Source organism: Microcaecilia unicolor, chromosome 1 (assembly GCF_901765095.1).
Source record: "Microcaecilia unicolor chromosome 1, aMicUni1.1, whole genome shotgun sequence".
In the NCBI taxonomy this organism is placed as follows: Eukaryota; Metazoa; Chordata; class Amphibia; order Gymnophiona; family Siphonopidae; genus Microcaecilia; species Microcaecilia unicolor.
In genome coordinates this window covers 30860816-30881505 of record NC_044031.1, presented here as the reverse complement: position 1 = coordinate 30881505, position 20690 = coordinate 30860816, and the positions used below count along the sequence as shown (strand labels likewise).

The 20690-nt window shown below is 46.8% G+C and overlaps 1 protein-coding gene across 2 annotated transcripts in view; it reads right to left on the bottom strand.

Annotated features, from left to right (window-relative positions):
* The window catches only part of LOC115464569 (zinc finger protein 664-like), a 40571-nt gene extending 32476 nt beyond the window's left edge, over nucleotides 1-8095 (bottom strand). For both annotated transcript variants that reach the window (XM_030194936.1, XM_030194944.1), the window contains exon 1: nucleotides 8041-8095. In XM_030194936.1, coding sequence (XP_030050796.1) covers nucleotides 8041-8074 — 34 coding nt within the window. In that variant the 5' untranslated portion in view covers nucleotides 8075-8095. The remainder of the gene's footprint in view (nucleotides 1-8040) is intronic.
* Nucleotides 8096-20690: the final 12595 nt, after the last annotated feature.

The following is a 20690-nucleotide window of genomic DNA, read 5'->3' as shown; positions in this document are numbered from 1 at the left end:
CAGCATACAGTTAGAGCAAAGAAACACTCACATTTGCTGATGTACTTCACATATAAACATCAAACTTTTTCTTATTCCCATTATAACCCTCCCTAACTATTCAACTTACATCCAGCTCAAACCTTATTATAACTTCAACTCCCCCCTCCCTCTTTGTACATTTAAGTCCCCGTGTGTCTAACATAGCATTGATTATTAACAATATTTTATATTTTAAACCATGTGTCACCCAATCCCTATACCAATCATTTCATCTTAATTAGTCAATCGTCCAACATAGTATATGATGGCAGATAAAGACCTGTATGGTCCATCCAGACTGCCCAACAAGATAAACTCATTTTACATGGTATGTAATACTTTCTATGTATACCCGAGTTTGATTTGTCCTTGCCATTCTCAGGGCACAGACCATAGAAGTCTGCCCAGCACTCTTCTTGAACTAAAAGTTCTGAAGCTAACGTCTAAAGCCCCTTAAAATTTACACTCCAGTCCATCCATATCTATTCAGTCACGATCAGGGTGTAGATTGTAGACGTCTGCCCAGCACTGGTTTTGCTTCCCAATTACTGGTGTTGCCACCCAATCTCCGCTAAGATTCAGTGGATCCATTCCTTCTAAACAGGATTCCTTTGTGTTTATCCCATACATGTTTGAATTCCATTACTGTTTTCATCTCCACCACCTCCCGTGGGAGGGCATTCCACGTATTCACCCCCCTTTCCGTGAAAAAATACTTCCTGATATTACTCCTGAGTCTGCCCCCCTTCAACTTCAATTCAAGAAACTTCAGACAGCTCAGAACACTGCAGCTAGACTCATATTCAGAAAAACTAAATATGAAAGTGCTAAACCCCTACGAGAAAAGCTACACTGGATCCCACTTAAAGAACGCGTCACGTTCAAAATATGTACCCTAGTTCACAAAATCATTCACGGAGATGCCCCAGCCTACATATCAGACCTGATAGACTTACCACCCAGGAATGCTAAAAAATCATCCCGCACATTCCTCAATCTTCATTTCCCCAACTGTAAAGGTCTAAAATACAAACTAACGCATGCGTCAACCTTTTCCTACTTGAGCACACAATTCTGGAACGCACTGCCGTGTAGCCTGAAAATGATCTATGAATTAACTAACTTCCGCAAACTACTGAAGACCCACCTCTTCAACAAGGCATACCACAAAGATCAACAAATGTGAACTCCTACACATATATCCAGAATTGTCTTATAATATTTGCTTGCTACACTACTATCATGTTTCATCATTATCATATTACCCAATATCCTTATGTAATACTAAATGTATACTCTCTTATATATTTCCACCATTCATGATGTATTGTAAGCCACATTGAGCCTGCAAAGAGGTGGGAAAATGTGGGATACAAATGCAATAAATAAATAAATAAATTCATGTCCGCTAGTTCTTAGACTTCAAGCGAGCCTTAGCCTTCCATCTGGAGCAGACTAAAGCCCATAGACAGTCCATCCAGCTTTTTTTCTTTTCATGCAAATCGGATAGGGGTAGCCATCGAAAAAATGCACAATTTCCAATTGGCTAGCAGATTGAATATCCTTTACTTATCAAGGCTCATAATGTCAGAGCCATGACTATGTCGGTAGCCAACTTGAGGTCAGCCTCCATAGAACAGATTTGCAAAGGCACGACATGGTCTTCTGTCCACACATTCACGTCTCATTACTGCCTTGAGCAGGATACCTAAAGTGGCAGCCAGTTTGGGCAGGCAGTCCTGAAGTACATAAGTACATAAGTAGTGCCATACTGGGAAAGACCAAAGGTCCATCTAGCCCAGCATCCTGTCACCGACAGTGGCCAATCCAGGTCAAGGGCACCTGGCACGCTCCCCAAACGTAAAAACATTCCAGACAAGTTATACCTAAAAATGCGGAATTTTTCCAAGTCCATTTAATAGCGGTCTATGGACTTGTCCTTTAGGAATCTATCTAACCCCTTTTAAACTCCGTCAAGCTAACCGCCCGTACCACGTTCTCCGGCAACGAATTCCAGAGTCTAATTACACGTTGGGTGAAGAAAAATTTTCTCCGATTCGTTTTAAATTTACCACACTGTAGCTTCAACTCATGCCCTCTAGTCCTAGTATTTTTGGATAGCGTGAACAGTCGCTTCACATCCACCCGATCCATTCCACTCATTATTTTATACACTTCTATCATATCTCCCCTCAGCCGTCTCTTCTCCAAGCTAAAAAGCCCTAGCCTTCTCAGCCTCTCTTCATAGGAAAGTCGTCCCATCCCCACTATCATTTTCGTCACCCTTCGCTGTACCTTTTCCAATTCTACTATATCTTTTTTGAGATACGGAGACCAGTACTGAACACAATACTCCAGGTGCGGTCGCACCATGGAGCGATACAACGGCATTATAACATCCGCACACCTGGACTCCATACCCTTCCTAATAACACCCAACATTCTATTCGCTTTCCTAGCCGCAGCAGCACACTGAGCAGAAGGTTTCAGCGTATCATCGACGACGCCACCCAGACCCTTTCTTGATCCGTAACTCTAACGCGGAACCTTGCAAGACGTAGCTATAATTCGGGTTCCTCTTACCCACATGCATCACTTTGCACTTGTCAACATTGAACTTCATCTGCCACTTGCACGCCCATTCTCCCAGTCTCGCAAGGTCCTCCTGTAATCGTTCACATTCCTCCTGCGACTTGACGACCCTGAATAATTTTGTGTCATCGGCGAATTTAATTACCTCACTAGTTATTCTCATCTCTAGGTCATTTATAAATACATTAAAAAGCAACGGACCCAGCACAGACCCCTGCGGGACCCCACTAACTACCCTCCTCCACTGAGAATACTGGCCACGCAATCCTACTCTCTGCTTCCTATCTTTCAACCAGTTCTTAATCCATAATAATACCCTACCTCCGATTCCATGACTCTGCAATTTCTTCAGGAGTCTTTCGTGCGGCACTTTGTCAAACGCCTTCTGAAAATCCAGATATACAATATCAACCGGCTCCCCATTGTCCACATGTTTGCTTACCCCCTCAAAAAAATGCATTAGATTGGTGAGGCAAGACTTCCCTTCACTAAATCCGTGCTGACTTTGTCTCATCAGTCCATGTTTTTGTATATGCTCTGCAATTTTATTCTTAATAATAGCCTCCACCATCTTGCCCGGCACCGACGTCAGACTCACCGGTCTATAATTTCCCGGATCTCCTCTGGAACCCTTCTTAAAAATCGGAGTAGTAACATTGGCTACCCTCCAGTCTTCCGGTACTACACTCGATTTTAGGGACAGATTGCATATTTCTAACAGTAGCTCCGCAAGTTCATTTTTTAGTTCTATTAATACTCTGGGATGAATACCATCAGTCCCGGTGATTTACTACTCTTCAGCTTGCTGAACTGACCCATTACATCCTCCAAGGTTACAGAGAATTCGTTTAGTTTCTCCGACTCCCCCCCGCTTCAAATATTCTTTCCGGCACCGGTGTCCCCCCCAAATCCTCCTCGGTGAAGACCGAAGCAAAGAATTCATTTAATTTCTCCGCTACGGCTTTGTCCTCCTGATCGCCCCTTTAACACCATTTTCGTCCAGCGGCCCAACGACTCTTTGGCCGGTTTCCTGCTTTTAATGTATCTAAAAAATTTTTACTATGTATTTTTGCTTCCAACGCTAATTTCTTCTCAAAGTCCTTTTTGCCCTCCTTATCTCCGCTTTGCATTGGCTTGGCATTCCTTATGATCTATCCTGTTACTTTCAGTTGGTTCTCTTCTCCACTTTCTGAAGGATTGTTTTTTGGCTCTAATGACTTCCTTTATCTTACTGTTTAGCCACGCCGGCTGACGTTTAGTCTTTTTTTTCCCTTTTTTCTAATACGTGGAATATATTGTCCTGAACCTCCAGGATGGTGTTTTTAAACAGCATCCACGCCTGACGCAAGTTTTTTACTCTGCGAGCTGCTCCTTTCAGTCTTTTTTTCACCATTTTTCTCATTTTGTCGTAATCACCTTTTCTATAGTTAAACGCTAGCGTACTTGATTTCCTAGTTTCACTTCCTTCAATGCCAATATCAAAACCGATCATATTATGATCACTGTTATCAAGCGGCCCTCGTACCGTTACCCCTGCACTAGATCATGAGCACCACTAAGGACTAAGTCTAGTATTTTTCCTTCTCTTGTCGGCTCCTGAACTAGCTGTTCCATGAAGCTGTCCTTGATTTCATCAAGAAATCTTATGTCCCTTTTGTGTACAGATGTTACATTAACCCAGTCTATATGCGGGTAATTGAAATCCCCCATTATTATTGTGTTGCCCAGTTTGTTTGCGTCCCTGATTTCCTTTAACATTTCCGCATCCGTCTGTTCGTCCTGGCCAGGCGGACGGTAGTACACTCCTATCACTATCCTTTTCCCCTTTGCACATGGAATTTCAATCCACAGTGATTCCAAGGAGTGTTTGTTTCCTGCAGAATTTTCAATCTATTGATTCAAGGCTCTCGTTAATATACAATGCTACCCCTCCACCAATCCGATTCACCCTATCACTACGATATAATTTGTACCCCGGTATGACAGTTTGTATCTAGAATCCAACTCCACCCCCTTAAGCCCAGCTTTCTTTAGTTCTAGGCTGCACCTTCACAACTAGTATGTAAATAGTTTCAGGTTAATTGATTTTGAGGCCTCAACGTTTCTAGTCCCTACTATCCTAGCATCGTTTTAAGTGAGACTGGTAGCTAGGGATTCCCAGCTGTGAGAATACAATGGCCTGCTTGTCCTCAGTGAAAGCAAAGTTACACTCACCTGTAGCAGATGTTCTTCGAGGACAGCAGGCCAAGTATTCTCACATTCCCTCCCACCTCCCCTTGGAGTTGTAGTCTAGAGAGTTGCCCGGGAACAGAAATTCAACCCGTCCCCACTGGAATCCAACCCGTCCCCTTAGGGAATCTAACCCGTCCCCGCCCATCCCCACGGGGAATCTTACCCGTCCATCCCCGCAAGAATTTAACCTGTCCTCACCCACAATAATTTAATGGTACATTAAAAAAAATTCCTGTCAGTTCTCTCAGTCTCTGGGTTTGAGCCGCAGCACTGCAGGCAAGGAAGGAATGGAAGCTGGAACAGTCTGGTGCGCACATATAAGGCTTCTCTGATTCACTGGCACTGTGTGCTAAGAGATCACCACATGCACGCGCCAGTAGGTCAGGTAACATCTGATGCTCATGCTTATGTCAGAGCTGAGGTCTGCGCATCAGCCCGGAAGCAGAGAGGATTAATAGTAATAGTAAATGACAGCAGATAAAAACCGGATCGGTCCATCCAGTCTGCCCAATAGTCACAATCATTATCCATTCATGATTAAATCAACAATGACTGTGATATTATATACTTGATTATGGTCTTTCTGTGGCGTTTCTGGGACATAGACCATAGAAGTCCGCCTGGACCTATCCTTATGTTCCACTGCTTGAGTTGCCCTCAAAGCGCACTCCAGCCTATTCATCTTCTCATTTGCGGGACACAGACCGTAAAAGTCTGTCCAGCACTGTCCTCATGTTCCAGCCACTAAAGTAGCTGTCTAAACCCTTTCCAGCCCATCCAAAACCAGATTGCCATATATGAGACACAGACCGTACAGGTCTCCCGGTATCGGCTCTAGTTCATCACAGCCAGAGTCACCATGTGTCACATGACACATCCACACACATGCAGCCATTTAAGTTAGGTTTTTTTAACTTCCATTTTCTAAATAGAGATCCTCTGTGTTCATCCCATGCCTTTTGAATTTCGTCACCATTTGTATCTCTACCACCTCCTTAATGGAGGCTTTCCACATCTATGCTGTTTAAAGCAAGGAGGAGGAGGAGACAGCACTCAAAGAACTGGTACTCGGTAGGTGATGAGGCTGGCGCAAGTGCAGCATACACTTCCACGGGAACCCCACAGGAACTGCTTCCGTCCCCACGGGATCCCGCAGAACTGCTTCTGTCCCCGCGGGATCCCGCGTTCCCGTGCAAGTCTCTATTGTAGTCCTTAGCTTTTTTTTAAATGACTGAGGAACCCACACTCACACATTGGGTGGGAAGGCACCAGCTCATGCATGGTGGGATGCTGCTAGAAAGTTCTAAGTTATTCTTGCTAGTCAGCTTCCACACTGGGCTCTGTCAGATGATGTCACCCAGCTGTGAGAACATCAGCTACAGGTGAGTAACTTTGCTTTCCCAACTTCTTCAAGTCAAGTACCTCCTAAGTCGAACAAATTTCCACCAAGTACCCCTGAGCTCCAACCAGAAGAGATTTTGAAATGGACATGTCTAACCAGCTCTGACAGATGTACATTCCAAAAACTGACATATTCTAATCACAAAATAGAAAATACAAATGCTTTTTCTACTTTTGTTGTCTGGAGTTTTTATTTTTCTAATCATGTTGGCCCCAGTATCTGGTTTCTGCATTCCTCTCTCTTAACACTTTTGCCAGAATCTCCTGTGCATTTGACATTTCTTCTGTCTCCACATCCATCATTCACCCACTCTTTGTGTGTGCCTCTCCCCCCCCCCAAGTCATGAGGTATCTCCCGTGTGTGTGTGTCTCACTACCAACATCCAGCTTCACTCCAACTTTTTTCTTTCCTCCTCCCAATCACTCACCGGCACACTTACCCACTGCCTCTCCAACTCCATGGCAGCAAGGAAAGAGAAAAAATGCCTAGGGCCACGGCTCTGTGCATGCTGCTAGCAGTTCGTATCAGTCCTGCCCCTCCGACATTGCGTCTGGTTTCTTTGCAGCCACGGAGTCAGGGAGGCGGCAGGCAAGTGGGTGAGTTAACAGAGGATGGCAGAAAGGGGAAGGCAGCAGTTGGGCACTGGATGCCTCATACATAGAAACCTAGAAAAATGAAGGCAGATAAAGACGGCCTATCCAGACTGCCTACCCATGCCATCTACTCTCCCTTCCTCGTCCCTAAAAATCCTATGTACTTGTCACAAGCTTTCTTGAATTCAGATACCTTTTCTGTCTCCACCACTTCCACCAGGAGGCCATTCCAGAAATTCCATGAAGAAGTATTTTTTTCAGGTTACTTGGGTCTATCCCCTTTCACCTTCATCCTATGCCCCCTCATTCCAGAGCTTCCTTTCAATTGAAAGCAACTCATCTCCTGTGCATTTTTACCACATAGGTATTTAACGTCTCTATCGTATCTTCCCCCCGCCACCTTTCTTCCAATTATACATATCGATATCTTTAAGTCTGTCCCCACACACTTTATGACAAAGACCACTAACCATTTTAGTAGCCACCCTCTGGACCAACTCCATCCTGTTTACATCTTTTTTAAGGTGCTGTCTCCAGAATTGTACACAATATTCTAAATGAGGTCTCAGCAGAGTGTTATACAGGGGCATCATCACTTCCTTTTTCCTGCTGGCCAATAAATCTGAGCTGCCGCATTCCGGACCATTTTCAATCTCCGCTAGGTCCTTTCTCAAGCTATCCACACCATCAAAGGTGTCTACCTTATTGCGGATTTTGATATAATCAACAAAGCAGCAACCCTGACCAGACAGCCCTTCAGCAATATCGCTTACAAAACTAGTAAAAAGAACCAGCCCAAGAAGTGAACCTTGTGGCACATCACTAGTAACGTCCCTTTCCTGAGAGTGAGTCCCATTTACCACTACCCTACGTCACCTTCCATTCAACCATTTCCTAACCCGGTCATTCACTTTAGGGCCCATACTGAGGGTACCCCTTGCTAATATCTCACATATCCCTTAGGGTAAGCGTACTTGCATGTTGGGAACTACTGATTTATAGGGAAGAAATCTGGTAAGACACAGGATGGTCTAAAGGTTCCTCAATCCTGGGTCTAACACTACTGTCCTAGAATAGAAAGGCAGGGCATGATCATACTTGGAAGTTTCTGGACTAAAGGAGATAAGGGAAAATGTCTCAAATTACTTTTATGAAATCAGCCCCTCTGTCTGCTAAAAATGCAGAGAATGCAGTTCTTACCTAGTGAGATCAGGATCTCATAATTCTCCTTCATCACTTCCTTGTAAAGCTCCTTCTGGACTCATCCAAATACTCCCACTGCTCCTGAGAGAAGTAGATAGTGATATCCTCAAATGTCACTGGCACCTGAAACACAAACCAGAAACAAACTCGGTGACATGTGGAGGAGCTCAGAATGTATTAGACTAGGTCAAATGACTTTATTTTCCTAATATTATATCATGGAAGAGTTGGCTTCGTTTCCCCATGTGTGGCCCTAGACTCAGTTTCCTCCAGGGTTTGTAAGTCTAATTTAGGTGCACAACTTGTACCAGCTCTATGGGGCTGGCATTATGTGCATCCACTTGAGCACATCTTTACCCTCTTAAGCTAGTGTTTGATAAAAGAAAGTCAACACCTAGCTTCCTTTAAAGAACAGGCATACAGTTAAAGGATTACCGGATTCATGTGCCCGTCAGTCACTTAAAAGGTTCAGATGACATCTTGCCTACATTGAGCAGAGTTTCCAAGTAACCCAGTTCCAAGAGGGAGATTTTAGGCCAGTCCTAGATTTCAACCCTGTTCTGGTGTAATCCTTGAAATCAGTGCTACTGGTTCCATACTACAAATACCACCTTGCTTTTGGGATACAAGAACTGGCCACAAAGACTCCTTCTGGAGCTGGTAACTTCTCAGTTCTGCTTTGATTTAGGAAGATTATCGCATAGAAGCTTGAAATACCAACCAGCCTTTTCTCCCCGAGTAGGTGATCAGAAGGCTTTGTAGACACAACCCTGATAGAGCAAGCTGCACTGCGGAATGTGGTACCGTAGATCTCATGGGGGGGGGGGGGGGGGGGATGTTCCTACTGGAAAAGCAAAGGGTGCTGCACAGCAGAATGAGGAGCATTTAAGGATTTCTGTGTTGGGAGGAATCTCTTTTGGAATAAAAGAGGGTGCTGCATGTCAGGAGAGAGAAGAATGGCAGCACTGTGTGTGTGAGGCAGTTTCTGTACGGAATAGCAAACAGTGTGGCTGTTACACTCTGTTCACTCCTCCAGAGGTGCAGCCTGCCTGCTTGCGCAGGGTATGGGCATTCGAGGAAGCGGCAGCCATCTTGGATGTGGTATCTCCAGGATAGGACGGCCATCTTGGAGATGGGTGTCTCAGGTTGTGGCAGCCATCTTGGAGTTGGGCAGCTTCAGGAAGGAAGCCCATATTTGGGCGTAGGGCATCTCTTCTGATGGAGGCAGCCATCTTGGATCAGCTGCATATGTTTGAACCTAATTCCTATACTATTTAAAGCCCTGCCTCCAGTCCTTCCTTGCTTCAGCTTCTTTTGCTGTAGAGGTTGTAGTCCTCGCCTGTGTTCTACTACTGGTTATCTTGTGATCCTGTGTTTTGACCCTTGGATTGTTTTCTGACTACTCTGCTGTGTTGCTGCCTGCCCAGACCTTGGATTGTTTTCTGACTACTCTGCTGTGTGCTGCCTGCCCAGACTTTGGACTGACTCCTGACTACTCTGCTGTATTGCCATCTTCCTGGTCCCTGGACTGTGTCAGCTTCCCCGCCTGTCTGGTTGGTGGCCGTACACCCCGCCGGTTCCAGAAGTCCTGGTGGCCGCCTGCACCTGGGGGCTCAACTCCCGGGGAACGGCGGTCGCTTCCCAGGTGAAGGTAGGGGGTGTCTGGCTGCCTGACCGAGCGCCGTGCTGCTCCATCTTCACCATGCTCAGCCGGGGCACAAGGGCTCACTTTCCCAGACGTAACAGTGGCATGGCAAAAATAAGATACACTGGCAGAGTTCTGTGTGTAGAAGAAAATCTAGAATTGGACTAGCAGAAAGTGGTGGCAGCAGGGCAGGAATAAGGTGCACTAGCAGCACACTGTGTGTGAGGGTCTCATTACTGGAAAAGCAGAACAGGGGCTGTTGCATAGCAGGAATGAGGTGCAATAGCAGAGCTGTATGATAAAGGGGTCCCAGTCCTGGAGTAGCAGAGGCAGAAGTGAAGCCAGCATTCAAATGGTTTCTACCACTGACATTTCTTGTGACATTGGGCCAGTCACTTTATCTCCTGTTGTCTCAGCCATTGAATTCATAGCTAGGTGTTTCAGCTGCTTTATTGATGGTCACTCTGGACACTTAGGGACCGATATTCAGGCCATTTCTGGTGACCAGCATTGAATATCCAGTTTATTTTTGGCCAATTTGAACATAACCAGCTAAGTTGACTTAGCCAGTTATGTTCAAAGTGGACAAACATAGCTGCTGAAGTGGGGCTGAAAACTGGCAGATAGCCGGTTATATCGGCAGATATAACTGGCTAGCCGGTGACAATATTCAGCGGGAGATAACAGGTTATCCCCTGTTGAATAGCCGGTTCTGAAGCATTTAACCGGCCAGGTGCCGATTCTGGTCAGTTAAATTCTTTTGAATATCAGGGGATATAAATTCAAGCCTCATTTTTTTTTTAACCAAATGCAGTATTCCAGCCAGAGACCCCTGATCAGAATGCACTATCATTTCCCAGTATTTGAAAGAATCACCTCAGGGGGGACGGACGGACCACGTTGATCAGGTTCAGCCTGGCCCAATGGCTTACACAAGGACCTGAGTCTGATAAATAATTTGCAATGATGAATCAATGTAAATATATTTGCATAAGCAAATTATATACTCTATAGAAACACAAGACAAACTGGGGGGCGCCATGGGAATGGCTGCTCCCCCAAACGGACTTCCACCGGTGCCGATGCCTATTTTTTACACAATCTGTTGCATTTTAAACACGCGCCGGCGCCAGTCCGCTCTCCGGTCCCCCCACACCTTCAACCTGGCTATGCTTCTGTTTCCATGGCACTATTTCTCATTTTAAAGATTTGATTGTCCCCTTTTTTGGGTATGCTGAGTTGGCCACCCTAACAGGGAGACAATGTGGTGACTTGAAACGAGGGTTTGTTTGGGTGCAGTGACTCTGTGGAAGCCACATAGGAGGAAGTATTTTTTTTGTTCAACGAATAATTGTGCTCTGGAACTTGTTGCCGGAGGATGTGGTAACAACAGTTAGCATATCTGGATTTTAAAAAGTTTTGGATAAGTTCCTGGAGGAAAAGTCCATAGTCTGCTTTTGAGATAGACATGGACATGGGAAAGGGGAAGGGGAACTTGATATACTGCCTTTCTGTGGTATTTTGCAACTACATTCAAAGCAGTTTACATATATACAGGTACTTATTTTGTAGCTGGAGCAATGGAGGGTTAAGTGACTTGCCCATGGTCACAAGGAGCTGCAGTGGGAATTGAACCCAGTTCCCCAGGATCAAAGTCTGCTGCACTAACCACTAGGCTACTCCTCAACTCCACTGCTTGCCCTGGACTTGGTAGTATGGAATGCTGCTACTATTTGGGTTTCTGCCAGATACTTGTAACCTGGATTGGCTATTCTTATGTAGGAAGCTGAGGGGCTGCAGGGAATAAAGAGCAGAACTTTCTTTTCTGGAGACCCAGGAACGGATTGAGCAGTGCCAGGCTCATTTCTTCTTCTGCTTGTGTATCAGAGGCTGCCTGGCATTGCCCGGCACTGCATCCCCTGCTGCCCACCTCCTGCCAGTCTCCTACCTGCTGAGCACAAAGCCCTGCAGCCATTCTCCTGCCCTTCTCCACAGCACCATTTCCAGCCCCTGTGAAGGGAGGGGAACCAGGAAGAAGAACTTTCTTTTTCGTCTGCTTGCTCCATGCACCATGTGTGTATCAGAGGTTGCATGACATTGCCTGGCACTGCATCCCCTGCTGCCCACCTCCTGCCAGTCTCCTACCTGCTGAGCACAAACCCCATGAGCCATTCTCCTGCCCTGGCTCCCTCTTTGCTGGCTGAGGAGCAGCAGCCCTGTGAAGGGAGGGGAACCAGGAAGAAGAACTTTCCATGCACCATGTGTGTATCAGAGGTTGCATGACATCGCCTGGCACTGCATCCCCTGCTGCCCACCTCCTGCCAGTCTCCTACCTGCTGAGCACAAAGCCCTGCAGCCATCCTCCTGCCCTGGCTCCCTCTTTGCTGGCTCCTCAGTGCAGGCATTCAGCTTCTCTCCTCACGGCTTTGCCTTGCCAGTCCAGAGAGAAAAAAGGGGGGAGGGGAGGGAGTGGAACGAAAGGGGAAGTCTGGGACACATCATAGAGCAGGGAAAAGCAGGAGGGAGGGAATTCGAGAACCGCTTGTTTGACTGCTGCCATCTAGTGGAACCTGAGAGCCTAGGAGCTGATCCTGTGCACACTATCCCAGACTCGTCCAAGAATCTGTATTACAAGAATTTGTACAGATGTCAGCAAGAAAGTGCTGTGTTACCAAGAGAAAAGAGAAATAAGCGAGCCAGTTGCTCACTTATGAGATGGATCGGTTTGTCTCTGCTCACAGTGACAGGAATAAGAGCCACAGGTTGGATCCTGCCTTTAGAGGGACATGAGGGTTGGTAGAAAACAAGAACATTTGAAATAAAGAGGAATCAGTTACCTGTGGAACCATGGTTTACCACCCCATCAGGGACCCAGGACCAGGGTCCACAAAACAGACTGTACTTCAGATGCTGGGGCGCAGGCCAGGGCCTGGCCAAATCCTGGTAGGCTGTGGGATTTTTAAAACCACTTTTATCTTTGTATCACTGTTCATAAAATACACTCTGGTTAAGGTTTTAAATTCAAATAAAGTTTACTAACAACTTGCAACAGTCAAACAAGTCCAATAACAGCAAATGAGACAATTCCAACTCTTCTGATATATCCCTTGAGAAAATATGCGCACAAATTTGATGTGCTAAGGAAGGAATCCTCGTTATTTAACTATTTATAACAGTTTACCTAATCCTTTTCTCCCCATATCACCCATTCCCTCTGGCAGAACAATCCGGGGCTGCAATTTGTCTGCTGTCTTATCAGGTAAGTTCAAGACTCCTTTTATCAAGTTCCTTTTATCTCACTGCACCTCACGCCTGGAATAGACTTCCTGAGCCTGTACGTCTAGCCCCGTCTTTGGCCATTTTCAAGTCCAAACTCAAAACCCACCTCTTTACCACTGCTTTTGACTCCTAACTCACTTGCCCTGTCCTTATCCTCACCTCTTTACTCCCTAACTAGCCGTTCAGCCCGTAAAAATAGGCTAGCATAGGAAGGGGGGGGTTGAAAGGCCCCCCACCCCGCCGCCGAGTTCGCCACTGCCGCTCCCCCACGGAGTTCGCCCCCCCCCCGGAGCTGTTGCCACCCACCTTCCACTTGGTCGGGCCCTCGCTCCGCTATTGAAACAGCGAGGGCATGCAGCCTTGGCCTTCCTTCTTCTCTGCCTGTGTCCCACCCTCGTGTGACGTAACGTCGTCGAGGGCGGGACACAGGCAGAGAAGAAGGAAGGAAGGCCGACGACAGCTAAGCAGAGCTGTGTGCTGCGTGCCCTTGCTGTTTCAATAGTGGAGCGAGGGCCCGACCGGGTGGAAGGTGGGTGGTGGTGGCGACTCCGGGTAGAGGGAGCGTTAGCGACGGCGGTGCCCTCGCAAATGCGCAGTAGAGACCCTCTCTGTTCCGCCCTCGTCATCACGTATTGACGTGGGGGCGGGGCAGAGAGGGTCTCTACTGTGCATTTGCGAGTGAGTACGATACTCGCCATTTATATATATTGATTGTTCTGTCTGTGTACTGTCTTATCTAGATTGTAAGCTCTTTGAGCAGGGACTGTATTTGTGTCTGGTGTACAGCACTGCGTATGCCTTGTAGCGCTATAGAAACGATAAGTAGTAGTAGTAGTAGTAAGTGTCTTGCCAGGCGCTTTCCAGCCACCAGGCCACTTCAGAACCAGACCTCACTTAGGGTTACCATATGGCTCCAGAAAAAGGAGGACAAATTGAGCCAGTCTGGGTTTTACTTCCATTGCTTTCAAAATGGAAGCAAAATACGGACTGGATCAATATGTCGTCCTTTTTCTGGAGCCATATGGTAACCCTACACTTTACTCAAAGGTGCAGGTTCACCCTCCCACCTCTGACTCCAAACAAGTCCCGGGAAGGTTCCTTTCCTTTCCTTCTCCCAGAGCTCTCCTTTCAGTCCCTGTTCTTATAGCGAAGACTCCTTTCTTGCATCAGCCCTTGGTTGCAGTGCCAGACAAGATACCTCCAATCCTCAAAGGTCTTGGTGGGGGCGTGGGCAACCAAAGACCCTGTCCTTAAACCGACACCCCTTTTTATTTTGCCCAAATCCTCCCCCCTCCCCCAATGACATCCACCCATCAGTTATATTTCTATACTCCCTCTTCATTAGCAGTAGCTCTTATCGCTCCTCCCCTTTGTAAGGTTAACCACCCCTACCAGCCAATAACCACTCCCCCAGTCCACATGGCAAGAGCCTCCCAGTTTTTTAAAGTAATCTCCTTCCCAGTTCTCCAGAAGTTCTCCGAATAAAGCAACTGAATAAAGCCCAACAAGCCCAGCGATCCTTCCAGGGAATCAACTCTGCGAACGGCTCAACACAGCCCAGATGAACAGCGCGACCCGTTGATTCGACACCCTGCATGCGATCAGGACGAGAGGAGCAACGACTAAGTGCTAGTAGCTGGAGACGCTCCATTGCATGCTGCAATAGACCGAGATAGTAAATTACCGTTGGGTCATCGCTGGAAGAGCAGCCGAAGCCCTGACTCCCATCGCGCACAGAACTGGTGCTGCACGACATAATTTCCACACAATCTGTGAGAACCACGCGGCGCACCCAACCCCTGCCCTCGACTGGTGACGGCGACTCGACCACCCACCAGCATCTAACGATCGGGCCCTACCGAATCGTGGCCATCCCAGCGCACGGAGAGATAAGCTGAACTTCTCCCCGACTAAACAAAGGAACTACACATAAAATACATTCCGTGAGCGATACCTAAGTCCATTGATTAGACTGCTATATCCTAAACTTCTGCTCTGCAGCATACTGAAAGCTTACTTTAATTGCTTTAAATGCGAATCTCTTTAAATTGCTTTACAGGCTTTGTAGCATGTCTAAACTGTAATCTGCCTATCATTCATCTCATAGCTTGATACTGCATTTAGAACTGTAATCCGCTTTAAATGCCTGTAATTTGCACCTAGAACTGTATTCTGCGTATCTTTCATCTCATAGCACCCCATAAGGACTACTACTAACAACTCTGTCTACTCCCCTTGGACGAAGTATCAGGACAACTAGCTCAAAGAGTTCTCAGCTTGTTCCAGTCCGTCCGTTCTAGCTTGTCCCAATCCGTCTGTTCATGGCCCATATTCACATTCTCTTCCATGCCCTATCCCTTCCTAAACTTGTCCCCCTCCCCCTACCGCTGCCTACCGCAGGAACTCACTGCCCATCCATGTCCTCTCCTGTCCTGCTCACTACTGCAATTTTTTATTTTTATTTTTGTTATATTTGTATCCCGCGCTTTCCCACTCATGGCAGGCTCAATGCGGCGGGCAATGGAGGGTTAAGTGACTTGCCCAGAGTCACAAGGAGCTGCCTGTGCCGGGAATCGAACTCAGTTCCTCAGTTCCCCAGGACCAAAGTCCACCACCCTAACCACTAGGCCACTCCTCCACTCCTCCCTACCCACCCCTGTCCCCCATCACCTCACCTTCTCTCCTGTCCTCTTCCTCCTTCCTAGCTCTCAACCTTCAACACCTCATTCCTGCCATTAACCCTTCCCCATTCCTCCTAAGCGCATCCCGTATTCGTCGCCTTCATCGCCCTACCTCCCCCACCCTCCTATGCACTCTCTTGCTCCTTCTCCTGCTATCCGCGGGAGACATCAATCCCAACCCATGTCCCCCACACCTGTCCTCATCTTATCCATGCAAACGATTCCGCGATGTCTCCAATCTCATCCCTATTCCCCTCCTCCCCCACTCTTCCCTCCCCTTCTCGTGTGCCCTGTGGAACGCCCGCTCGGTCTGCAACAAACTTTCCTTCACCCATGATCTCTTCCTCTCCCGTTCCCTTCAACTGCTAGCCCTAACCGAAACCTGGCTCACCCCCGACGACTCTGCCTGAGTTGCGGCCCTATGCCATGGAGGTTATCTTTTTTCCCACTCTCCCTGCCCAGTTGGCCGCGGAGGAGGCATCGGGTTACTACTTTCACCCTCTTGCAGCTTTCAACCCCTCCTCCTACCGCAGTCTCACTGCTTCTCATCCTTTGAAGTTCACTCCATCCGTCTATTCTACCCACTGCCACTCAGAGTTGCTGTCATTTACCGCCCCCCTGACAAGTCCCTCTCCTCCTTCCTTACCGACTTCGATGCCTGGCTCTCCGTTTTTCTTGAACCCTCATCCCCGTCCCTCATTCTTGGAGACTTTAACATACACGCTGATGACCCATCCGACTCTTACGCTTCTCAGTTCCTCATTCTGACCTCCTCCTTCAACCTCCAACTGAGCTCCACCACCCCTACTCACCAAACTGGCCATTGTCTTGACCTCGTCCTCTCCTCTACCTGCTCACCCTCCAATTTCTGCACCTCAGCTCTTCCTCTCTCAGACCATCACTTGATCACCTTCACACTTCATCACCCTCCCCCTCAGTCCTGCCCAACACTAACCACTACTTCCAGGAATCTCCAGGCTGGTGATCCTCCCACATTATCCTCTAGTATCTCTAATCTCCTCCCTTCCATCATGTCCTCCGAGTCTGTCGACAAGGCTGTCTCCGCCTACAATACCACTCTCTCCTCTGCCCTGGACACCCTTGCACCATCCATCTCCCGTCCCACAAGGCGTACTAATCCCCAGCCCTGGCTGACCCCTTGCATCCGATACCTTCGCTCCTGCGCCCGATCGGCTGAACGCCTTTGGAGGAAATCTCGCACCCATACCGATTTCATTCATTATAAATTCATGCTATCCTCTTTCCAGGCCTCCCTATTCCTTGCCAAACAGGACTATTATACCCAATTGACTAATTCTCTCAGCTCTAACCCTCGTCGTCTCTTCGCCACCCTTAATCTTCCTGTTAGCCAATTTTTGAGAATTAGGAGGGTTTAACATAAGTACATAAGTACATAAGTAGTGCCATACTGGGAAAGACCAAAGGTCCATCTAGCCCAGCATCCTGTCACCGACAGTGGCCAATCCAGGTCAAGGGCACCTGGCACGCTCCCCAAACGTAAAAACATTCCAGACAAGTTATACCTAAAAATGCGGAATTTTTCCAAGTCCATTTAATAGCGGTCTATGGACTTGTCCTTTAGGAATCTATCTAACCCCTTTTTAAACTCCGTCAAGCTAACCGCCCGTACCACGTTCTCCGGCAACGAATTCCAGAGTCTAATTACACGTTGGGTGAAGAAAAATTTTCTCCGATTCGTTTTAAATTTACCACACTGTAGCTTCAACTCATGCCCTCTAGTCCTAGTATTTTTGGATAGCGTGAACAGTCGCTTCACATCCACCCGATCCATTCCACTCATTATTTTATACACTTCTATCATATCTCCCCTCAGCCGTCTCTTCTCCAAGCTGAAAAGCCCTAGCCTTCTCAGCCTCTCTTCATAGGAAAGTCGTCCCATCCCCACTATCATTTTCGTCGCCCTTCGCTGTACCTTTTCCAATTCTACTATATCTTTTTTGAGATACGGAGACCAGTACTGAACACAATACTCCAGGTGCGGTCGCACCATGGAGCGATACAACGGCATTATAACATCCGCACACCTGGACTCCATACCCTTCCTAATAACACCCAACATTCTATTCGCTTTCCTAGCCGCAGCAGCACACTGAGCAGAAGGTTTCAGCGTATCATCGACGACGACACCCAGATCCCTTTCTTGATCCGTAACTCCTAACGCGGAACCTTGCAAGACGTAGCTATAATTCGGGTTCCTCTTACCCACATGCATCACTTTGCACTTGTCAACATTGAACTTCATCTGCCACTTGCACGCCCATTCTCCCAGTCTCGCAAGGTCCTCCTGTAATCGTTCACATTCCTCCTGCGACTTGACGACCCTGAATAATTTTGTGTCATCGGCGAATTTAATTACCTCACTAGTTATTCCCATCTCTAGGTCATTTATAAATACATTAAAAAGCAACGGACCCAGCACAGACCCCTGCGGGACCCCACTAACTACCCTCCTCCACTGAGAATACTGGCCACGCAATCCTACTCTCTGCTTCCTATCTTTCAACCAGTTCTTAATCCATAATAATACCCTACCTCCGATTCCATGACTCTGCAATTTCTTCAGGAGTCTTTCGTGCGGCACTTTGTCAAACGCCTTCTGAAAATCCAGATATACAATATCAACCGGCTCCCCATTGTCCACATGTTTGCTTACCCCCTCAAAAAAATGCATTAGATTGGTGAGGCAAGACTTCCCTTCACTAAATCCGTGCTGACTTTGTCTCATCAGTCCATGTTTTTGTATATGCTCTGCAATTTTATTCTTAATAATAGCCTCCACCATCTTGCCCGGCACCGACGTCAGACTCACCGGTCTATAATTTCCCGGATCTCCTCTGGAACCCTTCTTAAAAATCGGAGTAACATTGGCTACCCTCCAGTCTTCCGGTACTACACTCGATTTTAGGGACAGATTGCATATTTCTAACAGTAGCTCCGCAAGTTCATTTTTTAGTTCTATTAATACTCTGGGATGAATACCATCAGGTCCCGGTGATTTACTACTCTTCAGCTTGCTGAACTGACCCATTACATCCTCCAAGGTTACAGAGAATTTGTTTAGTTTCTCCGACTCCCCCGCTTCAAATATTCTTTCTGGCACCGGTGTCCCTCCCAAATCCTCCTCGGTGAAGACCGAAGCAAAGAATTCATTTAATTTCTCCGCTACGGCTTTGTCCTCCTTGATCGCCCCTTTAACACCATTTTCGTCCAGCGGCCCAACCGACTCTTTGGCCGGTTTCCTGCTTTTAATGTATCTAAAAAAATTTTTACTATGTATTTTTGCTTCCAACGCTAATTTCTTCTCAAAGTCCTTTTTTGCCCTCCTTATCTCCGCTTTGCATTTGGCTTGGCATTCCTTATGATCTATCCTGTTACTTTCAGTTGGTTCTCTTCTCCACTTTCTGAAGGATTGTTTTTTGGCTCTAATGATTTCCTTTATCTTACTGTTTAGCCACGCCGGCTGACGTTTAGTCTTTTTTCCCTTTTTTCTAATACGTGGAATATATTTGTCCTGAACCTCCAGGATGGTGTTTTTAAACAGCATCCACGCCTGATGCAAGTTTTTTACTCTGCGAGCTGCTCCTTTCAGTCTTTTTTTCACCATTTTTCTCATTTTGTCGTAATCACCTTTTCTATAGTTAAACGCTAGCGTACTTGATTTCCTAGTTTCACTTCCTTCAATGCCAATATCAAAACCGATCATATTATGATCACTGTTATCAAGCGGCCCTCGTATCGTTACCCCCTGCACTAGATCATGAGCACCACTAAGGACTAAGTCTAGTATTTTTCCTTCTCTTGTCGGCTCCTGAACTAGCTGTTCCATGAAGCTGTCCTTGATTTCATCAAGAAATCTTATGTCCCTTGCGTGTACAGATGTTACATTAACCCAGTCTATATGCGGGTAATTGAAATCCCCCATTATTATTGTGTTGCCCAGTTTGTTTGCGTCCCTGATTTCCTTTAACATTTCCGCATCCGTCTGTTCGTCCTGGCCAGGCGGACGGTAGTACACTCCTATCACTATCCTTTTCCCCTTTGCACATGGAATTTCAATCCACAGTGATTCCAAGGAGTGTTTTGTTTCCTGCAGAATTTTCAATCTATTTGATTCAAGGCTCTCGTTAATATACAATGCTACCCCTCCACCAATCCGATTCACCCTATCACTACGATATAATTTGTACCCCGGTATGACAGTGTCCCACTGGTTATCCTCCTTCCACCAGGTCTCAGAGATGCCTATTATATCTAATTTTTCAACTCCCCCATCTTATTTCTTAGGCTCCTGGCATTCGCATATAGACATTTCAAACTATGTTTGTTGTTCCTAAGTACATCATGCTTGGTACTTGACAGTATTAATTGGCAATCTTTTGTCTGATTTTTATTGTTATTTAAAGATACCCGATCTACTACAATCTCTTTTGCAACCTCACTATCAGGATACTCTATCTTCCCTGTTATGGTGATATCTTTGAAAGATACCTTATCCCGAACCATGCTCTTTTGAGCGACTGTCGGCCTTCCCCCCATTTCTAGTTTAAAAGCTGCTCTATCTCCTTCTTAAACGCCGATGCCAGCAGCCTGGTCCCACTCTGGTTAAGATGGAGCCCATCCTTTCGGAATAGGCTCCCCCTTCCCCAGAATGTTGCCCAGTTCCTAACAAATCTAAAGCCCTCCTCCCTGCACCATCGTCTCATCCACGCATTGAGACTCTGGAGCTCTGCCTGTCTCTTGGGCCCTGCGCGTGGCACAGGTAGCATTTCAGAAAATGCTACCCTGGAGGATCTGGATTTCAGCTTTCTACCTAAGAGCCTAAATTTTGCTTCCAGAACCTCTCTCCCACATTTTCCTATGTCATTAGTACCCACATGTACCAAGACAGCCGTCTCCTCCCCAGCACTATATAAAATCCTATCTAGGTGACGCGTGAGGTCCGCCACCTTCGCACCAGGCAGGCAAGTCACCAGGCGATCCTCACGTCCACCAGCCACCCA